This window comes from Numida meleagris, chromosome 1 (genome assembly GCF_002078875.1).
Source record: "Numida meleagris isolate 19003 breed g44 Domestic line chromosome 1, NumMel1.0, whole genome shotgun sequence".
In the NCBI taxonomy this organism is placed as follows: Eukaryota; Metazoa; Chordata; class Aves; order Galliformes; family Numididae; genus Numida; species Numida meleagris.
Genome location: NC_034409.1, coordinates 122,910,401 through 122,935,454, shown reverse-complemented (window position 1 = coordinate 122,935,454; position 25,054 = coordinate 122,910,401). Strand labels below are relative to the sequence as shown.

Sequence of the window (25,054 nt, the reverse complement as noted above, 5' to 3'; positions counted from 1 at the left end):
AGGTTTTGGGTAACGTGGAGGGTCTCTAAGTGATACAACACACACAAATTACATTCTGCCCTTAGAAACTACCTCTTTCCTACTGGATCACAGACAGTAAATAAAAAGTGATTTGCTCACTGCTTTAAAACTGTAGTGACTTTTTCCCCCTAGTGATTCCAGTTTAACAGCCGAGAACAACGATTTTCTTGTGCATGGTGTGTAATCTCACATAATTGTAAGGCTTTTCAGTCCAGCTGAGAACAAAAATAGTCAATGCCATGCTTCCCCCACCCCGTATACCTGCTCCATATAGTAAATGTGAAGAAAACAGACTTGCGAGCAAAAATGAAGTGTTCTATTGGTAGAATGCTTGTGAAAGAAACTCTTGCTTCCTATGCATTTTGTAAAAGCTATAATGACTAGTTCTGTTTTGCTCATCAACAGCATCAGATTGTTTCTAATCCCCAGACTTGAATTCTGCTGCCCATATGTGTGTCATTATGATACCTGCGATCCAGCAGCCAAGGAAACAGCCACTGAAGGCATAATAGCCACTGGGTCTTGGTTCCTGATTGGTTTTGCTGGCATTTTTAATGCCTGTCTATCTAATTAGTAAACCACTACTTAAATTGGCCCACCAAATTGAAACGGAGGTAAAAGGATGTGGTCAAGACTTAGAGAAATGACGTGGCTACTTATTGTGCAAAGTGCGGATGTTCTGCAAAATCCAGTCACCTCGGGGCTTGGGAAAGTGATGACAGGGTGCTTCTTTATTTCCAAGTGAGTTCAGAACACTTGAATTATTTCGGAATCCATAAAGATGTGTGAAGGGGCAGCAACTGGAAAAAGAGTTTTTGTGTGCTTTGCTTAAAGATGGCCCGTATTTAAAGATGTTAGGATTGGATGCTGAACCTGCTCAAATGAGCTGTTACTCCCTGCATCTTTAAAGGGTATTTGATTATATGAAAGGTTAAATTATGCCTTCTAATTTGCATGCAGATTCTGGAAAGTAACTCTGTAGCTTGTAGCTCAGATATCTTTGATTTATGGCCATCTTCACCACCTACTCAGAACGTGTGATGTTGCTCATAGTAACAAGGGGCTGTTGACAGTATCTGTGACTATTAGCCAGTCAGTACTGGCCACAGACAGGCAGGTAGAATGGATGAATTAAGTTTCAGTCAGTGACAGCTCTTCATTTCTATCTGTAGCAACCACACTGCAGAAAGCGAGTGTTACACTTGAACATCTGAGCAAAATTCACCTTGAGATGTCTTCTTCTTAGTAGTGCTGTGTAAGAAAAAAAATTGTGCTGGCTTTTAGTTCCAACTTATCAGATAGACCAATAATAAAGCAAATACATTTTGCATAGGAATAATATCATGAAAAACATCATGAATTGTGCCATTTTTTCAAATTGCTTTGCAGGCTCTACAGCAAGAAGTGCAAAAATTCACCAGCTGGGTCCCAGTAATTGTGTCTGACTGTATCTGAGATCCCTGTGGTGGAGTTCTCCCACGAAAAATGTTGCATGCATCCTTCTAAGGTTATTTGCCACTGTCAGCTGAACCACCTCAGTCTTTCTGCTTTTGGCTAACAGACATTCATTGGGTTTTCATTAGGGAAAAAAAATTACATGGCAAATAAATAAAACTGTGGACCACTTTTTCTCCAGCCCTTCTAAATACCAATATAACCCAACACAACTGACTTTGAATTGTTGGGTATTTTTTGTACTACAAATATGTCTACATTTAACTGTTTACTCTTTTAATATGGCAGCAGTAGAAAGTGGCTGATACCAAAACAAGGCAGATAACAGTGACCACCTGCTTTTTTCTTTTTTCTTTTTTTTTTTTTGTCCTTTTTTTTTTCAGTATCAGTTATCTAACTAATGCTAGTTGGCATAACGGAAGTCAGCTCTTGTTTTCAGCAGATACTGTAAACGTTGCCAAGTTTAGTCAACTGTGGCTTAGAAATAGAAAATTGCGTAGTTTGAGCTACCCCAGCATAAAGATAACCTCAGTTCTGAATACCTCAAACCCAGAGTGGAAACAGGGAAATTGTAAAAACATAACAAAGAAATGATAAAACACAAAAATAATCGTGGGAGGTTATGCAAGAAAGATAGAGCCGAGAAAGTGGAGAAATAAGCCTCTAAACCTTTGCCTCCCCTAGACCTGCAGGAGATGAGGTCCTGTAAGTACACTGGAAGCACTGTTGTGCCTGTGCTCTACTTGAGAGCCATAATACGTCAGTCTTTACTTGAATGAATAACCCCTGTGGAGTTAGCTTAGAGCTTCATATGCAATTCTGTTGTGAAAGTGGCTTTGCCTTTACATCTTCTGTCTGAGGGACTTGCCATTTTGTGCAGTGTTTAAAATATAGCTAATACCAGTGATGAAAACAAGAAAAAAAAAGTCAAAGATATGTGTTTCTGCAGATCCTGAAAACAGCACTTCTTATTTTCTACTAAAAAACACTTCTGCTTTCATTCTCTTGCTTTTTTTCTGGAAGATGACTGAAGGAATAGGAAGACAAGCAATCATAAAGGGAGTTTTTAGTTGTGTAAGTACATAACACAAATTAAGTTTCCCCTCCCCTGCTCCTTCTGGGTATCTGCCAATTAATAATTTGAATTAACGGGAAGCCGGAAGGTTGAGAGTGTGACGAAATTCAATCAACCTTGAATTCAAAGTCAGGGTCGTTTTTCTATTATTGTGATGATGATGTATCTCAAAGTGAAGATATGTGGTAGTTTATATCCTTTGATAAGTTTAGCACTGTCATCTTGTTTTCCATTTCATTTTTTCTGTACATTTTGTCCAATTAATTACTAGAAAATACTGGTGAAGTGTATATATCCTAAGTGAAATGTTATTAAGTGCTTTACAGTGGGCTATAAGTAAAAAGATGAAATAATATTTTCCAAGGCTGCAGAGTTGGAACTGAGAGTCAAATGTAATCTTCAGGAATTGGTGTTCAACTGAAACAATTAGTTTATTTCATTATTTGGAATTACAAACCATACTTCACCAGGACAATACGGAGCAAGCTCAAAATATTTTTTTTCTTAATTTTATTGTTCAAATGATGGCTTTATCTAAAAGCATGTTATGGTTCCAAAGAAATGCAGTAATTTTTGGTACTAAAGGCTTGTTTGTTTCTCTGGCACAAAGACGGCATAAGGATTATACAAGATGAAACATAAGACTTCATAGCAAAGGATTTTATCCCCAGATAATGTGTTTTTCTCCAGGGCTGCAGGTGGTCGTTTCTAAATATTGGAGTAGTTCGGAGGTTTTAAGGAAAGAGGGGTTGTATGGGATATGAAAACAAATCTGTGTCTTTTAATACATGTTTTTAAGCTAACGCAAACAGACTTTAACAATTTGTAATTAATCACTGGATTTACCATGGGCTCCATTTATCATCCAACTCAGTTTTAAGGGTGGTCAAATTATGTTACTTAAGCTTACAGCTAGGTAGAGATTATAAAACACTAGTTAAATTCTTACTAAATAGGGATTTTTTTCTCCTTAGTAAAGCAGAGGAAGATAATCTGGCATGCATAGCCCCTTTTAACATGGCACACAGTTTTTCACTGATTGTAAGTCAGGGGTTACCTCCGCACTGTGTTCAGACGTGTGCAGAAGCTGTTCTGCAGCAGCCATGCAGCTCAGGGTCATGCAGGGGCATTGACAGTGCCTAGTGGCACTTCCATCTCCTTGTGGATGTGGCAGTGCCACATTCCCTCTGGCTGGTTGGCTGGAGCTGACTGAACACCCCAGTTCAACTGTAGATCACTCTCACAAAACAAAATCAGACTTCAGTGCCAGGCATCCTGATTTTCAACTATTAGTTTTTATCACTTGCTACTCCTCATGATAAGGTACCACCAAATGCAGCACTTGGCAGTTGAGGTGTGACCCAGGGCCCTGGGCTGCTCATCTGCTGGAGATAGGGACATAGGAGTCACTTGCTGTGACTCTGGGGCTGATGGAGCTCTGATGCAGCGCAGTCCAGATATCCAAGGGTGATATTTCTTGCTTTAATTTCTTCGGAGGTGCTTATTTTTCTTAGTTTTGAGGTCAGAGAGATTAGTATACGACTGTATTGAGTACCAGACTTGTTTTTTAGAACTTGAGAGTTTTGAAGGCAAGAAAGCAAGATGTCAATTCTTTGCCAAGACATCGATGAAGGAGTTTAATACTGGAAGGTGCAATTTGATTTTTGCTGTAACAACACTGTACTAAAATCATAAAATTGTTGCATGTGAGAGAGAAAAGGCATGCTGTATCCTTTATGTTGTGTGCCATGTGGCTTTATGCGGACTGGGACTTTTTCCTTATATTTGCAGCTCCACAAAAAGTTCCTCACCTTCTGTACATAAACCTACTTGGTACCGACATGCCATTCATCATCATCATCATCGATTTCTTTTTAAGCTGTGATAAGTTTATATAGAACCCCAAACTGGAGTGGAATATGAAAATCAGTCCACCAAGGGCCTAGAATAGTTGTCATAGAGAAACTATTATGTGATGTCTCAGTTGCAAGTCCAAGTCTGGAAGCCTTTTTCTGTCATATGTCAATATCATTCATTGATGCGTGGTTTGGTTTCAGTTATGACCTGGAGCTACACAATAATGAGCCAAAAAGGGCAACAGAAGCAACAGGGACACTTTTCAAATTCTTCCCCTCTAGCTAATATTCTTGTGCAGATAAACAGTTGTGTTTGCTTTTGTAAAATGGGTTCCACCTTCGTTGTGGTCTCCCAAATGACAGTCACTCTTTGCTGTGCTTTAGGGTCTTGGTAGTGCAAAAGGAGCCTTCAAAGGCTGTAAGCATCGCGACTGCCTCAGAAGCGTTGGTTTAGTGCATGATCTAACACCATTTATATCCAGTGCACGTGAATATACAGGTTGCAAATTACCCATTTTGTTAAGCAGCAATGTACAAGAATAACTAATTATCCCCAGAAAGGATAATCCCCAGTAATTTGTGGCATTTTTTCTCTTGGATTTCCTAGACATTGTTGGTTGTTAGGTTCCAACCATAGTGTTAATAATGTGAGGCCAAAATACTTGAATCTAAAAAATCCAGATATTTTTTTCCTGTTAGCTCCAAGACCGTGTGAAGACAGCCTCAAGGGAATCTGCTGGAGGAGTTCAGGGCATGATTCCTTGCTACATAGGAAGGCTGAATATCAATAGTATCTCCAATATAATTTCAGAAAGGTGTAATATTGCTGAGTGTTCACTGTCAAAATACGGAACTGGGGTCAAAAGTAGCAGTCAACTCCTGAATGCAAATTGCTTGTCACATTTCCCTTTGGAAGCAGCAGATAACTGGAATGAACAGAAATTGAAGACAGTATATTTTTTATGACACAGATTGAACTCCTGCCAATGGCAAATGCTAAGGTACATTGTGAAAATAAAATGATGTAGTGCTAGCTAAAGTGCATGACATAACTATGAATAGATGCACCAATGGGCACAACACAGCTCCTACCTTTCTTTACTTGGACAGAACAGTTTCACATTTACCAAGGTCGCCAAAGTGGAAGCTCATGTCATGCATGAAAGTACATAAGGACCATCTGGGAACTATAAAAATAGTCTGTCCTGACTAGATGATTTGCTTGGTGGCCAAGGATTGATATGCTCATTCAGGAAATGGCAAAACAATGTCAAACTTGTTGGGAAATTACCAGGCTCCATTTCATCCTTGGGAATGGCCTGATATCTCGTGGAACTAAATCCTCAACGAGACTTTGGACCTCGTGGCTTCTGTATGTCCTGAAGGGGTCTGTGTGAACTGAAGTGCTTCGGTGCAGACAGTGGAAGTCTTAAAATGTTTACAAGAATCCTAACATTTCAGGTGTTGTTGTTCTGGAATAGACTGAGGGTAATAGTAGAACTTATCTCAAATCTGTACAATTAAGGTTATAAAAGAAGTAGTACGAACACTACCTTCTGCCACATGCCAGTCAGCTTTGTTCAGCCATCTTGCAAATGGTTGTTATGATCTTGTTTGAAGATGGTTTACAAAGTAAGACTGGAATTTTCTGGTTCTCTTACAGGAATGCAGGATATCTGATTAAAATACAGATAACATTAACCTGATTTATTTTTTTTTAAGCCCAGTCTAGAAAGAAGGTTCCTAAACTAACAGAAATACCCGTAAATAGTGAAACTTGATCACCAATTTTCCATGCAGGAGAAAAAAAGATATTGACGACTATTTTTTTTGACAAGCATTTCCATATAATAGGTGATACACTAGCAGCTTTTGAGCACAACTTTAATGAGATATCACGCCTGAATGACTTCCATTGAAGTCCTTAACCTGAACGCTGTAAGCTCTAAGAAATCATTCTCAGAGTGCTGTTAATGGATATGCTAGATAACTCAGTTGAGGTTCTCCAGCTACATCAAACAGTCCAGGCACTATTTTAGAAGCTGTCAGTTTGTGAGTGCTCAAATGGCTTGTGTTACTCTTTACTTGCATTACCTGCCAGTGATGTGTCCAGGTAGCAAAGTCTTACATGCTGCATTACTTCAGTAAAATCTAACTATATGTATGTTATCTTTCAAACTTATGGTTGGACTTGGACTGAGATCAGAGCGGCTTGGGCAACAGTCCCAGGCCATCTTCTGCAGTGTGTGAAGTAGCAAATCTTGTCAGTACATTGCTCCCTGTCACCACCAGGCCATTTGGTCAGCCAGTTAGCTTGTTCCGGATTCAGCCAAAATCCTAATATATGGGAAAAGGAAGCGGCTGGGAAATTTAGGGGGATCTTGATTTCTGAATTAACACAAGGTTTGAGATGTAGTCACAACTCTTTGGTTTCTGGTATGCTGGCTTTTTTTTTTTTTTTTTTTTTTTGAACATGTATAATCTTGGGGGAGGGGAAAATTAGGTTTTGGTTTGTTTTTTTTCTGAGCACCTTTTGACTGGTTTCAGAGTGAGAATGTGGTATGGATGTTTCAGGAAATGGTTAACTCTTGGAACTCAGGCCGGAGACACAAGCATTTTGCAATTTTTCTGTTTTATAGCTTCACCTGTAATCAAAGTAAATGATAATTCCTAGATACCATTGGAAGGTGATATTAAACAGCAGGAATTAAATAGGAAAGCATTTCTTTGCTCTCAGAATCACAACTCCCTTCAGCTGGCACACCCACCCATTGGTGGTCCTCCCACAAGGCTTTTTCTCCTTGACCTCTGGTTCTGGTTGCTCTGTTAGCTTCCTACTCCTTCACTGTGCCTGTGTCTCTGCCATTTTATTGACACTTTTCTTCCACACCCACGAGTGCACATACACTTCTGCCAATCAGCCCTCTCACTCTGCAATTTGCTACCAGTCCCCTGAAACCACTGAAGCCCTGCAGCTCGAACTCTGCTCAGATCTTGCTGTGTGCAGAAGTTTATGATGCCTCTCCTCCGGTTCACCTGTCCACTTCCATAAAGAAGCTCAAAGACTGGCTTTATGTTTGCAGAACGTTTGTGTCAGAAGGGTTGCTGGAAGTCTCTTAACAGCCGTTCATACACAGTGATATCACTGGCAGGCTGTATTATGCTATAACTTAATCGTGTGAGGTAGAACTAGTAAGATTGTGGTTAACATTGCTTTTTAAGAAATGATTTTGTGCTTATTACTTACAGCTGAAATGATCGCAGAGGTTAGAGGCTTGAATTTTTGAAACATTTGCTTTGCATTTATGTTCATCACAGAAAAAACACATTTATGTTCCTTCACATGGAAAAAGAAGGGATATGGTAACTTGTCAGCAGTGGTTTAACCATTTTGGTCACATCTCATAAGAACCTGAGAGGTTCTGTGTTACACCAAAACCTAGACAGAAACATCTAAGATGTAGAAGTTTTAAGAATATCTAAAATGTATTAGTTTTAAGGTTTTTTTCATGTTTTAAGAGTGATTTGAAAATACAGAGCAATAAAAAGTTATTAATGGGTGGTACTGTTAGCTTCTTAGGTAGGATATACATCTCTTTACATAAGAATTGGAATCTGAGTATGCACAGCACTATGCTTTTTTTGCACTAATTTTATCATTGTTGATTGCATAAAACCACCCTGTATTGCATTTAAAAATATTTTTCTGCTCTTTGTACTGTAATCCTTCCAAAAGGCATGCACATTCTATTATTAACAATAACTTTCTCTTTGATATTGAGATGTACTTAAATTATTGCCCAAAAAGCTGCTTGGTTCTAGTTACATGAGAATAAGTTCTGTACGGGTGTGCCCATGTGAGGACTTAAAATAAGGAAGCTGAGACTTGAAGTTAGAAAGAAGAAAATTATGGAAGACTTGCACATAGATCTAGATGTAAAATATCACCAGCGAAAAAGTAAAATTCTTTACAAAATATCTTATTTTCATTTACTCAAAGGGAACAAAATGCTGTTGTATAATGGCACTAGTAAGAAAAGTAAAATTGGACAAACCTTTCCTCTCTTACAGCTTTTTTTCACAAGGTATTTGATAGAAAGCAGGCTCATCTCCATCAATATATTGGGGGAAGAGGGGAATGTCATTTGAACCTGTGAGATTGTAAGCATTCCTAAATATTGGGTTAAATTTTATGGCATCTGTTAGTAAAGGAGAGAAAGGAAGCATTTTTTTACATCGTTCCTGAAAGTCTTATGAATAAATCTTTCTTTCCTTTGTAGGCAGTACAATTTAGGACATCCGTGTTCTAAAGCTCCAGATCAGCTCCGTACAAGTTTGCAATGAATTAAAATTGAAGTTCACTGACACTTTTTGATTGCCTTTGCCTATAGTACCAAAATATTGTTCAGCAACAGCTGAAAATACTTTATAAAGTACTTCCTCAAAACCCAGCATTTTAAATGTGCTATTGGCAAGAAAAAGTTTTATTGCTTTTCTGTATTTGATTGCAATCCAAGGGATTGACCACACATTAAACAGTGTGTACTCATATACATTTCTGTTATTCAGAGTAGTTGACTAAATATTAGCCGTTCACTAAATGCTAAAAATTTCTGCAATGTTGTAATTAAATTTGACTAAGCTGAAATGCATATCCTTATAAGCAAAGAGCTGTGCTGTTTATGCCTGTTCTTAATTGACAGAAAACAAATGAGAGAGGAAAAAAAATCATTTATTTCTGTTGGGGAAAGTCAAAAGACTTTGTTTTCTTTTCAAGAATTCCCCAAGCCAAATAACTCTCATAATTGAATGCTTCAGGGGAAAAGCCCTAACTCATAAAACTAATAAAAGCAAGGTTGTTAATAAATACAGCTGAAAGGCATTAAAGATCACATCGTCTAAATGTTCAGGAATAAACTGCTGATAAAAAGTAATATGAAGGACTGCAGAGAGTTTTCAAAATCAGTTATACCTTGGCTATAATTATTTTTTGTTGTTGGGAAGAAAGGATAATCTCTTCTCTCTGGAGATGAGGCATCAGCAGAGCTGCGTACAAGAGTGAATCCAGTTCAATAGTGCATCAGTCTGTAACCCTGATTCCCATCACCTTTCACAGCCTGCTGCCCCTTGCTTCAACATCAGGTTGTGTCTACGTCCACTTACATAAAAAGATGCTAAGCTCACGTCACCTTACTATAAAGCAAAGTTAATGCAATACTAATATTTGATAACTTGATTACAGGCTTCTTACAAACCTGTGCAGAGCCATATACAAGCCGTATTTCAGGAGAAGGTTTTTTTTAGTCAAATTTATGTGGGTTTTCACTGTGGTGGAAAAGGCATTTTGCCATCAGAGCAACCTCTCTGCCAAATGTCAAGTCCCTGTTCTGAAGTGTGGAAGCACTAGAGATCCTCACTGAAACAGCTGTATAAATATCGGTAACACCGTACTTTCCCCAACTGCGCTCTGAAATGATAGAACTGTTTTTCCTTATGCCTTCCAGAAAAAAATTCAGCCCAAGGCAGACACTCACCATGGAGCTTTGCAGTCCACACAGTTAAAATGTACTCAAATTATAAGCGATAATATAAGCTTATAATGTGTCATACTTAAATATAGGTGTTGATGTCTACTCCTTGCATAATACTACAAAGAATCATGAGTTTCTGTAGAAAAAAAAAAAGACCAGAATTATCTTTCCTTAATAAGGAAATGTAAAACATATGTAGAGAAAAAATAGTAGTGAGGAGTGAAAAGATTAATAAAAATTCAGCTTTGAGTAAACAATACATAATGCTCACACTTAATATGTATATTTTTTCATTCATAGTGAGAAATCAAAGTTTTCATTGTTCATTATTCATTGTTCATTCAGCTGCAGTATATCTAGAATAAGCAGGGAATCATTTAAAAGGAGCTGCTGATCCCAGTTTCCCCATTCTTCTGGCTCGTGACTCTCACATTCCTTGCTCCTCAGAGTTTTCATTTCAACAACCTGTAACCAGGTGTGCAGTGTTATCTCCTGGGAGCTGGAAAATACAAGTTTGAACCTGCTAATTTTTAATGAACACTTTAATCTTTTGTCTCTTAAATTGCTTATACCAGTTCCACTGCCACATTTTTCCTTTTCTTTCTTTCTTTTTTTTTTTTCATATGAAGGTAATTAGTCAGTTCTCTACAGCCAAAGATACAAATTGGAGTCTAGATTTGGAGGAGGAATTTGAAGCAATGAATCCCAGTCTCAGACAACTGTCTAATCTGTGGCTACAGGAAAATACATAAATCTTTGAAACAGGCACATAACTTTCCCCATTCCTTGTAGAGGGAATTCAATAGCTAAATAGCATGTGAGAATTAAATTCCAGGGCTGGATGGCTAAAATACTCACTTGGTTATTACATCCTTAGAAGATCCAGTAATCATGACAGTACTGAGTATTACCCTGTCTACCTTCCTGCATGTCTTTTCCAGATATATTTTTTTCCATATAAATTAGTAAAGATGGTTGTAAGACTGTTCCAATTTGGAAAAAGATTTTTACTTTCAATTACTTGACTGCTGATGTTCCTTTTAAAACCCTATGTAGGCTTTGTAACTTTATAACACAATTGTAATATCTCATTATGTGAGCAAGAAGAAACAATTCTGGTCTGTATGAGCATGAGCACAGCCAGTCTTTGAAGGGAAGGGATGATCCCCCTGTACATGACTCTCATCAGACCACACCTAGTTACACATCCAGTTTTGGGCCCCAACAAAGAGAGATATGGGCAAACCAGAAGGTTTGTAGATATCTGTGGTAGGTCCCCCAGGGGTTGGGGCTGGAGCACTTTCCCCATGAGGTGAGACCAGGCTAGGTCAGCCTTGAGAAGGGACAGCTTCAGGAACAGTTCAGGTACAGCTTCGGGGCACCGAACAGCTCCCCAGCACCTATGAGGTATTATCAAGGAGATGGAAGTGATCTCTTCATAGCAGTGCAGGATGCAAGGTGGATGGAGAAGAGGCAAAAGTTGATGCAGGAGAAGTTTACGTTGGTTGTAAAGAGAAACTGTTTGCCTGCGAAGACAATGAGGCAGTAGAGCAGGTCATTCGGGGAGGCTGTGCCAACTTCCGTCCTTGGAGAGTTTCACGTTCTGAATGGACCAAGTCCTGAGCAGTCTGATCTGACCCCAGACCTGGACCTACTTTGGCTCAGAGAGCAGACTATAGATTTCCTAAGGTTCCTTTGAACCTCTTATCCTCAAGCCTTTAGGCACCAAAATCCTACTGATGTTCACTGGCTTTCAGAATATTTTTGTAATAGTAAACGCATGGTTGACATATATGTCAATCCTTATGATCACCTCTGGCTTCGTGAGCATCTCTCTTGGAGGAGAGGCCAAAAACATAGGATCATTTTGTTATCTGATGAAGTAATTCTTGTCTAGGCATTAAAAGCATTAAAAGCTTCTCAAACCTTGTATGTATGGTTTTAAGTCTTCAGTTCTCTGTGTGCTGATTTTTTTAAGCCTGGGAGTGAGTGCTATTTTATTTGATCTTCTCTAACTAGCAATTGTGTCGCAATAGATTGAAATCCTTCTTGAGAAGAATTCAACTGATTTTTTTTTATGAAAAAACTTAGGTTATGTTATGTGTGTCTCTAAGTCCCCAAGGACTTTTGAATGTATCTTAGTTTCTAGGTTGTTTAGCTTTAAAAAAAAAACAACAAAAAAAACAGGTTAAAAAGCTTTCCTCTTAATGGCATCTTTTCATCTGTTTATATTAGGGCTGCATAGGACTTCACAGTACTGCCACCAGAAATGTATCTTGCTATGTTCTGTATTCATTATGCATCTCGAAATAACTAAAAAGCTAGTCAGGACAGGCAAATCAATGTTAAAATACAACCAGAGTATATAAAAAGCAACATTGCGGTGCTGCTGCTTATGTCTCCTGCTATCCTCAGACTGGAGGGAAAAACCAAATGCGATACTGAGATGTACATTTTGAGTACGCCTCCATACATGGCCAGCAACGTGTTTATAAAAATGGACAGACACCCTCTATCTAAAGAGGAGAAGCACAGAGTATTCCTCCTGTGGTCTTACCAGTAAGACAGAAAGCCAGAAAATGTAAAGTGACAGAGTCTGTCTCACTCCAATGGGTAATAACAGCATACGAAGGAAGAGGGACTGGTGAAAACACAGATAGTATGTGAGATAGTGTTGTACAGTTTGGATTATGCAGCTGGATATGTTGTGCCTGATTTTCTCTTCCCTCTTTGTGGTCTGCATATAGATCCTTCAGAGGAAAAGTGGGAAAAAAAAAGGAGAAGAAAAAACAGTATCTTAAGCTTGTGCTTGAGATGGTTTTCATAGGACTGAGCTTACTTAGTCTGAATTTTTTGTATAGTTTTTTTTAATAGGAAGTTTCTATATGAAATATCTAGAAATATATATGCAGAAAAGTTAGTTCAGGGGTTGCACAGAAGTTTCTGCAGGCATCCTTTTAAAGCATTTTGGGTCTCTCTGTCCTTCTTCCTCCCCCCTCCACCTTTCAAGAAGGAATGCAACGTTATACTTTCATAAAAGGCATTTAATGACTTGTCTCCAAAGCTCAAATCACAATAAACCAGGAGTAAATCAAGTGAAGCTTGTGTTAAAAAAAAACAAAAACAAACCTAATTTCCAAAAGAGCTAAATGTTGGAGGTATAAGTACACTGCAGTGAAATATCATGAATATGTGTATTTATGTTTCTGTTTTTCTGTTGCACAATACTATCTAATGTTTGTCCTTACAGCATTTAGCATTGACATTCTCTTAGGATTATTCAAGAGAAAACATTAACTATTCATAGCTATCGTTAATATGTTTATAAATAGTTTATAAGAGGATCTACCATAATCAAAGTTCAAAATAATATCCATTAAAATTCTTTGTCCTCATGTATTCTATAATTTACAAAATGTTTGTTTTGGGGGCTGAAATTTTCCATGTGAGCCTGAAAAATATTGTTTGCCCTTTAGCTCAGAATATAATCCTTTCAGCTATTCTGGAATTACAGATGAATGGGGAAAATTCTTCTTCCCTTAGTGTAATAATAATAATAATAATAATTTAGAAAATGAAGAAAATCCTCAGCCACACATTTAACAATACTGCAGGGAAACCAAGTTAAGGTTGAAATATGTGGTAAGATGTATGGCCTTTGCTTGCTCTGAGGAAAAAAAAAATTATAAATGATGGAAAAATAACATCAAATTGTTCCCAGTAACATCTGTTAAGCCTATTAGCAGAAAGTAATAAAATCCCATCCCCTTAATGATGTCACTGCCCAGTCCCTCTGCCTGAGGCTATCAGGCCCTGAATGGGCTAGGCTGGGCTTCCTCTCTCCGCTCATCCCTAGACCTCTTCACATCCTTCCCTTAGCTGTTGTTCACTTGGCCTCAGCTGAGGGATCATACATACATGTGGTTGCCTCTTTGCACTTTTTGCAAGCACATCTGGTGACAGTTGTCCAGCTGTCTACTGCTCTGCTTCTCCACAGCCATGTGGGGCTAGGCTGCAAAGCACAGTCTCCTGTTGGCTTATGTCATCTTGTGCATAGGGTTTTGGTAAGTCCAAGGGTTGGTTTTGTCATTCCAGTAGAAGGTGTTATTGTGAGACAGCACCAGAATGGCTTCCATATTTAAACTTTTTGTAATGCTTAGGACTAATGAAGTCCTACAAGATGCTGAAACAACATGCAATTCAAATGTACATTGAATTGAAACACAGATATTATCTATGGGAGAGAAGAAGTAAAACCAAAATGTGCAGGTATCTGGACATCCTGTTGTTAGTGTTAGCACTGCAGTCTGTCCATGGCTCTAAGCATATTTCCTACACGCTGAAGGCGTGGAACAAAGATATGAAATAAAGAGACTGAGCTCATGGGTATGAAAAAATTTCAAGCTTCTTTATGTTGCCTTTGCTGTGTGTCACCTGCCTGGACCTGCAGTGTTGATGTGCCATGTCTACCAGGCCTGTCTGTTGTCATATGCTGAGTAGCAAAGGTCCCAGTAGCTGTAGTTGGCACTAATACCATTCCAGCTGGTAAGTTTAGCAACTTGGCAGTGTGGTTGTTAAAGCAAGGATTCACCACTGAGATGTTTAAGGAAGCAGTTTATATAAGGGGTGTTGTAAAAAGGCGCACATGGATGTTTTATCCTTATCTTGCTCTTCAGAAACAAGGAGAACAAGCAAGGTGCCCAGTTAAAATGTCCAGATGTGCTGGGAAAAATCAGGATTTGGGCCCCTGCTCCCAGAGTTGCACCATTTTAAATGGTAAAGATGCTGGATAAAAATCAGATGCCTTATTCAAGGTAGAAGAAGCCTTATTCAGCTGCTCCATCTTTCGGGAAAGTCAAGGCTGTCCTTTCAGGCACGTAGGTCTTGTGTTCTTTGCCTCATTTAAAAATAAAATAAACAAAACAGACATCGTGCCTGCTGATCCCAGCTGCCCTTACAGCAGGTGACTCTGGAACTTTATGGAGGTCCTGTTATCTGTCCCAGACCCGTGGAGGCACCTCAAAGGCACATGTTTTATCTGCTGGTGCATGGCCTGCCTAATCACAGTCGGGTGCTTGTTTACATCCAGACTTAAAGGCAAGCTCAGGACTCAGATACCTCAAATTGACATTTTAGTGTACTTTTTTGGGTATTAGAGAAATTCTTGGCAGCTGAAAAAGAAACTGTCCTTTTTCTAAATATGTGAGGGGAAGTTCGTTCTAAAAATTAATTTGTGTCATTTTAATCGTATCTGAGGTTACAAAAAGAAAATGAAACAGGTACAGCCAGTTCTGGCAAGGACTCTTTCCAATATATTCCTTTTCACTCAGTACTCCGTGAATGTAAAGTGCTGCTGAAAAATTTTAATCTCCATGTTTGCACTTTTTTTTCCTTTTTTTCTTTTTTTTTTTCTGAGATGTTAATAAGAATCCAGGTAAACCTGGTGAAAAGCGAAATTTGAGATACTATTAATACACTGTTCCACTTGCCAAAAATCAAGACAAGCGAATATCCGTGGAGTAATTGTATACAGTAATTGTGTCATTTTTTTAAGGTTATAGTCTTCTTCGCCTATTTTGAACATGTAGCGCAGTTAGTAAGATTTAAAACTAATTTCTGGTTGCATTACATACATGGGACTGCACGTACTCACGCAAAATTAAGTGTACAACCAGTTGATCACATATTTTAGTCTAATTGTCTTGACATGTATGGACACATCCTCCAGTTTGTCCAGATCACATTTTTGTGCTCATATGAGGAAGAAAATATTAGTTATTTTTCCTGGCAGAATCCCCAGTTGACTTAAGTTGTTCAAGACTGATGAGATGTCTTGATTCTCAAACCAATCACACCAATTGTCTTTTTTTATTTCTTAAGCCTCTGTAACTCCATCTTAAACACAACAAAAAATATTATATTTCATGTCATTTCATTTGCAGTGTTGAGAACTAACAACCTTTTCTCTTCTCTCAATCTTATTTTTGGCTTTCCTGAGCTTTCCATATAATATACTATTGTAAACATAAATTTTATTAAGAAAGAGAAAAAAAATATATTGAAATTGCTTCATCTTAGAACTAAGCTATAAAAGAGGTATAACACAGTTGTACTAATTAAGAAGAGCAGTTGGTTTTGTTTGCTTTTTTTTCCCTTAGCCAAGTGCCAAAAAGGAAAAATCAATACAGGAAAAACCATTTTGCTCTACGGCAAAAGGAGCTGGAAAGCATCCACTCTTAGAAGTGAAATGCTGGAGGCTGATGTAATTAAGTAAACCAGCTGAGAACTGAAAAAAACCTGATCAAACTAGGAGGCTATAAGCATGAAAGAGCCGATGCACAATTCTTTGTCTTTTGATAGAGGAACAGAGTATGCTGGGAATTTGGTGATGAAAGGCTTGTCTTCTGTTGACAATTATTTTGTGCTGAAAATTGTTGGTTAATTGAAAAATGGTTGAATAGCACTTAGAAATTGCTGGAGTATCTTTGTTGCTTTTTTTTTTTAAATAAATAGGTACAGATTTGATTCCAAATGGCTTTTCAGTTTGATATGTAATTTGTAATCTGAAGAAAAGTTTTTTTTTTGCTGAAATAAAATGTTCTGCAGTCCACCAAAATGTTTAATTGGCCGACCTATTTTTATTAGTATATTTGTATTAAGTTTGATTTAGATTTTTTTAAAATATTTTAGTGGATGACCTGTAATTCTGTTCAATTTTTTTTCCAGGACGGGGCAACCATTTTGTTAATTCACTTGCAGATTTTTAAAAGGATAAATACAACAGGCATAGCTATGCTTTAAAATAAGAGATTCATTCATTCCAATGCACATCTGTATAAGTACAGCACGGTATACAGACCTTTCTGAACGAAGTTTTTATTTTATTTTGATGGACGCTTTTATTCAGATGAAAATTCCATTTTTGTCAGATTAGCTCATACATCTGATTCAACAAGAGTGACCTCTTCAGGACAGAATTGCTATTCATTAATCATTGCCACATGCATGTAATTGTCATTCCTCCACTTTCTTCATTTGGCACCAGATTTTGAACTCTGATATGGCTGAATTCAGTGATTAATTGTAGGAGATATCCTAACATGTCAGGATCCAAGCTAGAGCTTGTTTTTATCAGTACCATTTTTTCTGAAGGTCTAAGGCAGATGCAGTTGGTGCTTCTTCTCATAAGAATGTGGTCTTTAGGCAACAGTGTGAATGGGGATGAGCTGGAGCTTTCTGCATTCATTTTGGTTTAGTGTGGCCATTTTAAAGTCAACACAAGATCAATGTAAATAAATAGACTTTAAAAAAAAAAAAAAAAGAGCTAGCCAGAACATTTGGCCATTCAGGTTTTCTGGCAAGCTTGTCTTTTCTCTCTGAGGTCCCTGTCCTTACTTAGCTGCTGTAAATGTCAACAACATTGCTCTGGGTGCAGCAGCACACACTGCACAAAGTAGTGAGCGATGTCTGAGGAGAGAATCCTGTTCTGCTCTGTCTCACATTTTATTCCTCTGAAAAAAAAGAAAGAAAAAAAATAGGTGTTGCGTTTATGATGAAGACCCAACAATATTAAATGTAAGTGATGCAAAGACATCTGTGAGCATCTATAAAAGATCCTAGGAGAGTTTTGAATTGCCTCATTTTTTTTGTTGAATAATTGGAGTGACCCATGGTGGTCATTTGGAATGCAAACAGTTAACTATTTGAGTCCTCATTAAGAAGGGCCAGGGAGATTGTGCAGCTTACTGTCAATGGGTCTTGATTTGGCTTTTTAAATGCCTGATCTCTAGAAGAGACAACTGCTCTTCCTTTAGGTTGTGTTTTTTAAGGGAGGTGATGTCAAGTTCAAGCCTCAGAGAGGAGGAGCCTGGAAGTCACGCACACACCAGTTCACATTGTGCTGTGAACAGGGCTGCCTATTATTTTGGTGACTAGCGCAGACGGAGTTTGGAAAGAACTGTCCTGTGTGCTCTGCACCTTGTAATCAGCAGGAATTAAACTGTACCACTCCCGTGTCAGGATGGTGGCAAAGAAAAGATGTTTTCCCCTTAAGCTTTCTTGAAATGGCTAGAAAGGCTGCAAGGGGAGAGAGGGCGGTGTGTGCTCTGTTCCTCTCCAGAAGTTCTGTTTGGGCATTTTGGGAAGGAAACATACTGGAATTCCTCTGGAGGAGAAGGCAGCTGCAATAAAAGACAAGACTGAAGAATGCAGTGGCGTGGGCCAAAGAGAGCTCATCAGCCTTTGGGGAAGAGCTGCTGTCTGGTGCCTGTCTTCCGGCTGCATGGTGAGGCCAAGCATAGATATACAAAGTGCAGGGCTCACTGAAAGTTTCTGGTGAATGTGTTTTTCAGCAGAAGACACGGAGATTGACTAAGTAGGTCGCTTTGTGAGAAGTGATTTCTGGCTTTGGGAAATGATGTTTTTCATTAAACTACAGAGCATATGCAAAACAGTAACCTCTTGATTTGTCTGTGCTGCCACAGTGCCTTCAGATGCGCTGCTGTGACATGGGCGGCTGCTCTGGCTCTCAAGAGTTGCAGCTCCATGCCCGGAGCCATCTTGGACAAGAAAATGGGAGCACAAGGGCAGGAACTCCAGTTCCCATGCAGCAGTTTGGCAACACTCAATATTTGAACTATCTGGAATGTTTTCATTTTAATGAAACCTCTTTTTTTGCCTGGTTTTGGTGTGTTTTCCGTTCTTGTTGTTTCACAGAGAAAATAGACAATTTCTCTTTTTTCCCTTATTTTATTGCGGTCATTAAAATTTTTGTAGGGAAAAGACGTTTTAGCCTTGCCTTTGTTGAGTAAGTAGGTATATAGTGCAACTCCTTCAGGAGATAAAGGAACATTTCTGGGTGTAGAGTGTGTTTATTTAACAATAATGAAAAAAAGCCTCCAGGAAGCTAAAGGCTGCTCAGCATTCAGTTGAAGCTGACTAGAGCTCTCAGGTTCTCAGGGTAATGTGAGGACCTGGCTGGCAGCCTGATGAATTTCTGTCAGGAGAGTTGGATGCAGAAATAGGAAGCGTGCAGTTTCCTATTTAGGTTTCAGGTCAAGGTTTGAGTTTAGGTGTTTTCCCTAAATGTCTGCCGTGTTTCCGTCTTCCTGAGGGGAGGGCTGACCGGTAAGTCCCTGTGGATAGCAGTGCAGCCACAGGTGGCAAAGATGAGCTTCTTTCCTGGAATGGCCTCTGCAACCCTGTGCAGAGGTAAGCCTGAGGGCCAGGAAGTGGCTTTCAGGGCCTGTGATCTGCAGAGGAGGGAGTGGAGCTGGGTCTCTATATGGTATGTTAAAGATTAAACATTATTTTCACATGATTCTTCAGCCAAATCCCTCGTGTTTATGGCAACAGTGCTAAAATACACCAGAAGAAAGAAACATTGGTGCTTGATATGGGTAAGGGAACATGATGCAGATAGGCAGCCTGGTGGACCTGGCCGGTGCTGTGCTAGAGCAGAGCTGCTCCCCAGGCTGCCTTCTCCAATCACAGCATGGCCTGTTTAGTATTAATCCATTAGGATTCCTGGTGCTCCAGGAAGGTCTAATTTGGGTGGAGATGCAGGTCAGTACACAGAGCCAAATCAGGCCAGTGTTGACTCCAGGAAATGAGCCTGCTTGCTCATCCCAAGCACAGGCAGTGTAGTGGTGCTGCAGGCCGACACCAGGCTAAGCAAGTGTAGGAGCATCGTGGTGGTGTGCCTGAACCCAAGGCATCTCTGCCAACCTATCCCTGCAGAACTGAATGCTGAGCATTTATTTGAAGTAATGGTGAATTTAGTTTTGCTTGTTCCTAACACCCATTGAGAAGTTTTGAATGTTTGGGGTCCATAATACATTGGGAATTCCATACTCTCTGTGGGCTCTTTTCCCATATTTGATGTATCCAAATACCTGCAGGATCGTAGCCCATGTTTCTAAAGCAAGGTTGGAGTATGTAGAAATTGCCCTAATGTATAACAGGATACAGGAAAAAAATGCTTCAAGTAAAGAAAGCTTGGAACATGTATTCAAATGTTGTCTGTAGTTCCTTTTGTCATTGTGAAGAATTAAGATGTTATTGCTGGTTTGAATGCAAAATGTCCTGTTTCTAAGCTATACTTTATTAAAAAAAAAATTTTAATCTCAGTAATACCAGTCTGCAGTAGCAAAAGGAGACTGTCACTTAGCAGAAATAATTCTATCACAGTGATAGCTAAGGGTTTCCACAATTTTCTATAGACATTTCCATTTCTGCATTAAAAATTGTATTGATGGGTGGCTAGTTGTTTGCTGCTTGTGAATCAGATGTGGAAGTACACAAAGGGGACTTATGTTCCTCTCCTCCCCACCATGTTTTCTGTAGTCTGTTTTATTTGAGGTGTTTATCCGTAGGGGCGAAGGAAATCAGAAAGAGAATTAATGAAATTGAGTATGGTCTTTCAAAGCTCAGCCAAATTTCTAATGAATAGAATTCTCTGGGTCAAAGCCAAGGTCTTTGTATAATTCCGGACGGGTAAAAGCTTTGCAGTTTTGTATCTGATTATGCACTGGCGTCTCAGAGAGAAAAGAAACCTTAAATATATGAGCAGGGATCGTCTGGTTATTTATGGCATGGTAACAGTCTGTATAAAGATATGATCCGACACATATGTCAAAGTAATTCCTGTTGACTGACTTCAGGGAAAGTGCATTGTAAATCCAGCTCCTCAATGTGCTTGGGATTCTGATACAAAGGTAGCTGCTGTGGAGGCTTTTCTGTAGCTGTCAAACTGTTTAGTTTGCAGTCAGGCTCATTTTCTCTGGTTTTAACTCATTTAAGAAAAGTCTTCTTTAGAAAAACAAAACTCAACACCCCTCCTTTCCCTTTCCTTTCCCAAAACAGTTCTCTGTATGTAGGAAATACCATGTGAATGGCTTGAATTATCAGGATGCATCCGGAAACAGCATTCGTAGTTTCTTGATTTTTTCTTTTAATAAAGTTCATTTAACCACAAAGTACGTCATTGCTGAAACTGAATTTTTGTAAGGGGTTTCAACTTTACCAACTTTCCTACCACCAAATACTGAAACTGCTATTTTTAAAACACTTTTTAAAATGTTACGTTGGATATTTTTTTAAACCCACAACTATCAAAATTTCTTGCTTTACTGTTATCACGGCCGTAGCAGTGATATGAATGTATTTTAAATACTCAGGGATGAAAATGGCCTCGCCTTTTTCAAGGTATGTCTTTTTTGTTCTTCATGTGGTGGTGATGACTATGCAGAAAGAGGCATGATGATTTATTAATTATTCATTATCAAGTATGTCAAGTGATATTTAAAAGCTGCCACCTACCCATCTTCCCAAAGCGCTTTCTCTGCCTGCTCTTCATGCCTGTAAGCATATCTTTTGCTACCTGTGGTTGCCTTTCCACTTGCAGAAAGGGTGGGCCTGTCTGAGCTGAAGGCAATTCCACCTTGATAACTAACCCCCTGCAGCCATGAGTGCTTTCAGTCTCCTGACTGTGGCAGAGAAATGTCATAATACAGATGAGGGATTGAGGAGCAGGGGCACCAAACAACTTTCCAGAGGGAAACATGACATCGGTGACAGTTCTGGTTGGGTGCAGCTGGCATTGCCTTCCCTCAGAGCTCTAACAGCAGATGAAATTTCTCCAGCTGAGACTCTGAGATTTTCAATAATTTCTTCGTATTCTCCAAGCTATAATAACAAACACTAGATGACTTGAGGAAGGTGTCTCCCAGCTCATCAAGGTGTGATTTCTTATGGAAAAAACAGCATCTGAGCCACTGATGAAATCTAGCAGTCCAGGAGAATTAAAGGCTTAACAGGGTTCAAAAGATCTCAGTTTCTGTAAACATGCGGAGGCATCTGTTACAGTCAGAAGTGACCTGCTGGTTGAAAGGAGCAGCAGGGAAGACTTGTAGCTGATCAGCACTGCCCACAGTAGCAGGTGTTAATTCAGGCAACGGGAGTTGCTGAAGAGGTTCCCAATGAACAAAGACCTTTCTGCTTGCCAAGAAGAGACATACGGGAAATTGAGACAGAAAGCACACGCCTGTGGTGTTTTCATTTATAATTTGCAGCCAAGTGTGTAGTGTGCGTTTCTATGTCCAAATCTTTACATCACTAGATGTAGGTATGGTGTGCCTGACAGAGCTGCAAAGCTTATATCTGAGGAGCACTTATAGCTTTGGAAACCAAACTTCTTAAAGCAGATTCCCAAGCAGAAATGAATCAAGATTTAATGGAAAATGTTCAAAACGAATATATTTATTATCAGAGTGCATGCCCAAAGTAGTAGTGTAAAACTGTCATCTTAAACGTTAGGACTGCTTAAGTGAAAAACTGAAGTTTAATTCTTGCTCACTAGTAATCAGCAGAGACGTTATAACATTATAATTTTTTATAATGCCAGGATATTTTTGTATTCCTTGTTGGCACAAGGTATATTGCATTCTTTCCCCCCATTTCTCTCTCATGTGCACACCCCTGTAATAAAATAATTTCATCTTAAATTTAGGTTGTTTCTGTTTTATGGGAACTTTATTTATGTCCTCTGCATAACTTGGTTTTTGTAAGGAAAGAACTTTTCTGTTAAGTGGGTGAACTACTGGACAGAAAACCAGATGACAAATTTGGGGCTGCAAAGAGGTTATGATTTGGTATATGTGAGTAATTGCCAGCAGTTCTGAAAAGGCAATACTCTTACAGTAACAAGGAGTGCCCAGAGAACCAGTAATAACGCCACTGAGGTAATGGAGTTAACATTTGCAAAGGCTTTCAAGATTTAAAATGCCCCCTTGGATTCTTGTATGTATTAAATACTGCTCTTTAATTATAATAAAAAGTATAGTGCAGCTTGAGTACTTGATTCACAGTGTTTAATGGGTGCCTCCCATGGGGATGTAACAGCACTAATGATGAGACCTTTAAATACCTTAACAAATCCCACATCTGTTTTGATAACAACTTCAATAATAAATCAAAATAAAACAAAACCCATTATTTTCTTTCTTTTTGAACAGAGCGTGGATCACACTTCTCGTAAACCTCATCATATTGAGGTTGGGCTAAGATGAGCATAACCAGTGACGAAGTGAATTTCTTGGTGTATCGCTATCTCCAGGAATCAGGTAAATTTCCTGTATTTCATCACAACTCCAAGTCATAGACGAAATGGGAAAACTGGCTTTTTGCATGGTGTTGTTTTAGGAATGTTGTGTTGAGTGTTTCAGTCGGACTAAATATTTCTTGCACAAACCTGTTTTTCTTTGGAACCGTGGTCCGAAGCATAATGAAAGTGCAGACATACACCCATACAAATTAAATGCTTAGTTAGGCAAAACAAGGAAATAAATAACATGGTGTTAACAAATGTTTTTGTAGAGCAGTATCATCAGAGCCAACATCATTTTTGGCAGCACCAGCACAAAGCACATTGATTTTGTATCGATTTTCTTAGCTATTTGAAATAGTTCTGTCAGATACTTATTAAATAAACAGGGATTGTATAAATTAATTTTATATTGGTTGTATGTTGATCCCATAAATGGGAAACTGGGTGCAAAAATCTGATGATTTAGAATTTCTTTACAGTAATTATATATGTAAAGTGAGCTTTGCAGTTGACATCTCTTTTCCTTGTCAGCACGGCTCTGTCTTAGCTTAACTTCCTTATGGTACTGCAAAGTGCCCATGGTGCTCTGTCTGTCTTCATCGTAGGGATGAAAAAAAAGGACTTTTAAGAAAGCCTTTTGGAAGAAAAGCTGCGTCTTTCCTCAGGGAAAAAAAAATGAAATTAAACTTTAATATTTAGTGTCTGTTTTGTTTTCATAGTCTTGAGTCCACTCCCTGCAAGGAGTCGCAGTTCTATTCACAAATAAGAATATTCTTTTAAAGTAGAGGTGATAGGGGAGGTGAAAAACACTCACAAAGGATTTACAGGCAGAATTCTAATTAACCTGGGATTGGCCATGTGCTCTGGATTGGTTGTAGAATTGATTGAAATGTTGACTGCATGTTGAACTGAAATGCTGATGTTTCAAGTGCTAGGAAAAATAAACAATTGTGAGAAAAATACAAAAATTGCGTGTCCTCATATCAGAAGACATAGAGCCAACTTTGGAATAAGCCCTCCAGACTTTGGACATGTCTTGGATAGCTGGCCAAAATCCCAGCAAGTAGAAGATACTGGGTCAGCCTGCTTCTCTTGGTCATTAAAACTAGGGTTCATTAGATAAGCTGTTTTGACTTGTTTTTCCAAGGCTATTTCAATCCTGGTAGCCCAACTCCCTGTGCAAGGGATTTCCACTGAAGTTGAAAAAATGATTAATAATACTTTTTCAGAATTCCGTCTTTAAAAGATTTCTTTTAGAATCCAGTGCTGGCCTGTGTTGGCAGCTGTTTTCTCACATTGTATTCTTCTCCTGAATAACACAGCTTATCAAAAAAAAAAAACTGTAGCATTCAATTAGATGAAGGAAAGATAGAGACTAGCAAAACTGAAATTTCATCCAGAAGTTGTTTATTTTTTAAAATAAGGCATTGGATACTGCACTGGAAAATGCTTTAAGCATTGAAGTGTTGCACAGACAGACATAATCAGAGCCTAAAGAATCCCCAAATTGTTCTACATTGTTATCTTTGTATTACAGGAGATTGTACATAACAGCACATTAATACAGCAACTTTTCCTTTTGATGGGTCAGTAGATGGATTAGTATTGTGTAATGATTGAGAAAAGGGCTTTAAAAAGTTATTCAAGAATGATGATGTCAGCCAAATGCCAGGAAAAATTGTTTTAGATGACACCTCTCCCACCAGCGAACAGTAACTTTTGCCATTTTAGGGAGAATTTTATGTACAAATCTTCAGTTTAATTGCAATTTGTACTGCTCTTAACTTCTTATGTAAGGGGACAAATGTTTTTCTTACTTAACTCTCTCGAACTACAGACATGCGCAAAAACATTGTATTTCCACTGTTTTTATTGTGTTTTATCTATATAAATAGTAGAAATTAAGGTTAAGTACATCAAGAAATATTCAAATGTGCTTCAAATTGAGCGTATTGAAATGTAGATGCTAAGCATTGCTTTAATAGGTATGCCTTACAGTTTGCAAGCAATT

The 25,054-nt window shown here is 38.6% G+C and overlaps 1 protein-coding gene across 2 annotated transcripts in view; it reads left to right on the top strand.

Moving 5' to 3' along the window:
* The window catches only part of TBL1X (transducin beta like 1X-linked), a 195,832-nt gene that overhangs the window by 116,712 nt on the left and 54,066 nt on the right, over positions 1-25,054 (top strand). For both annotated transcript variants that reach the window (XM_021410852.1, XM_021410844.1), the window contains one exon: positions 22,952-23,059. In XM_021410852.1, coding sequence (XP_021266527.1) covers positions 23,002-23,059 — 58 coding nt within the window. In that variant the 5' untranslated portion in view covers positions 22,952-23,001. The remainder of the gene's footprint in view (positions 1-22,951; positions 23,060-25,054) is intronic.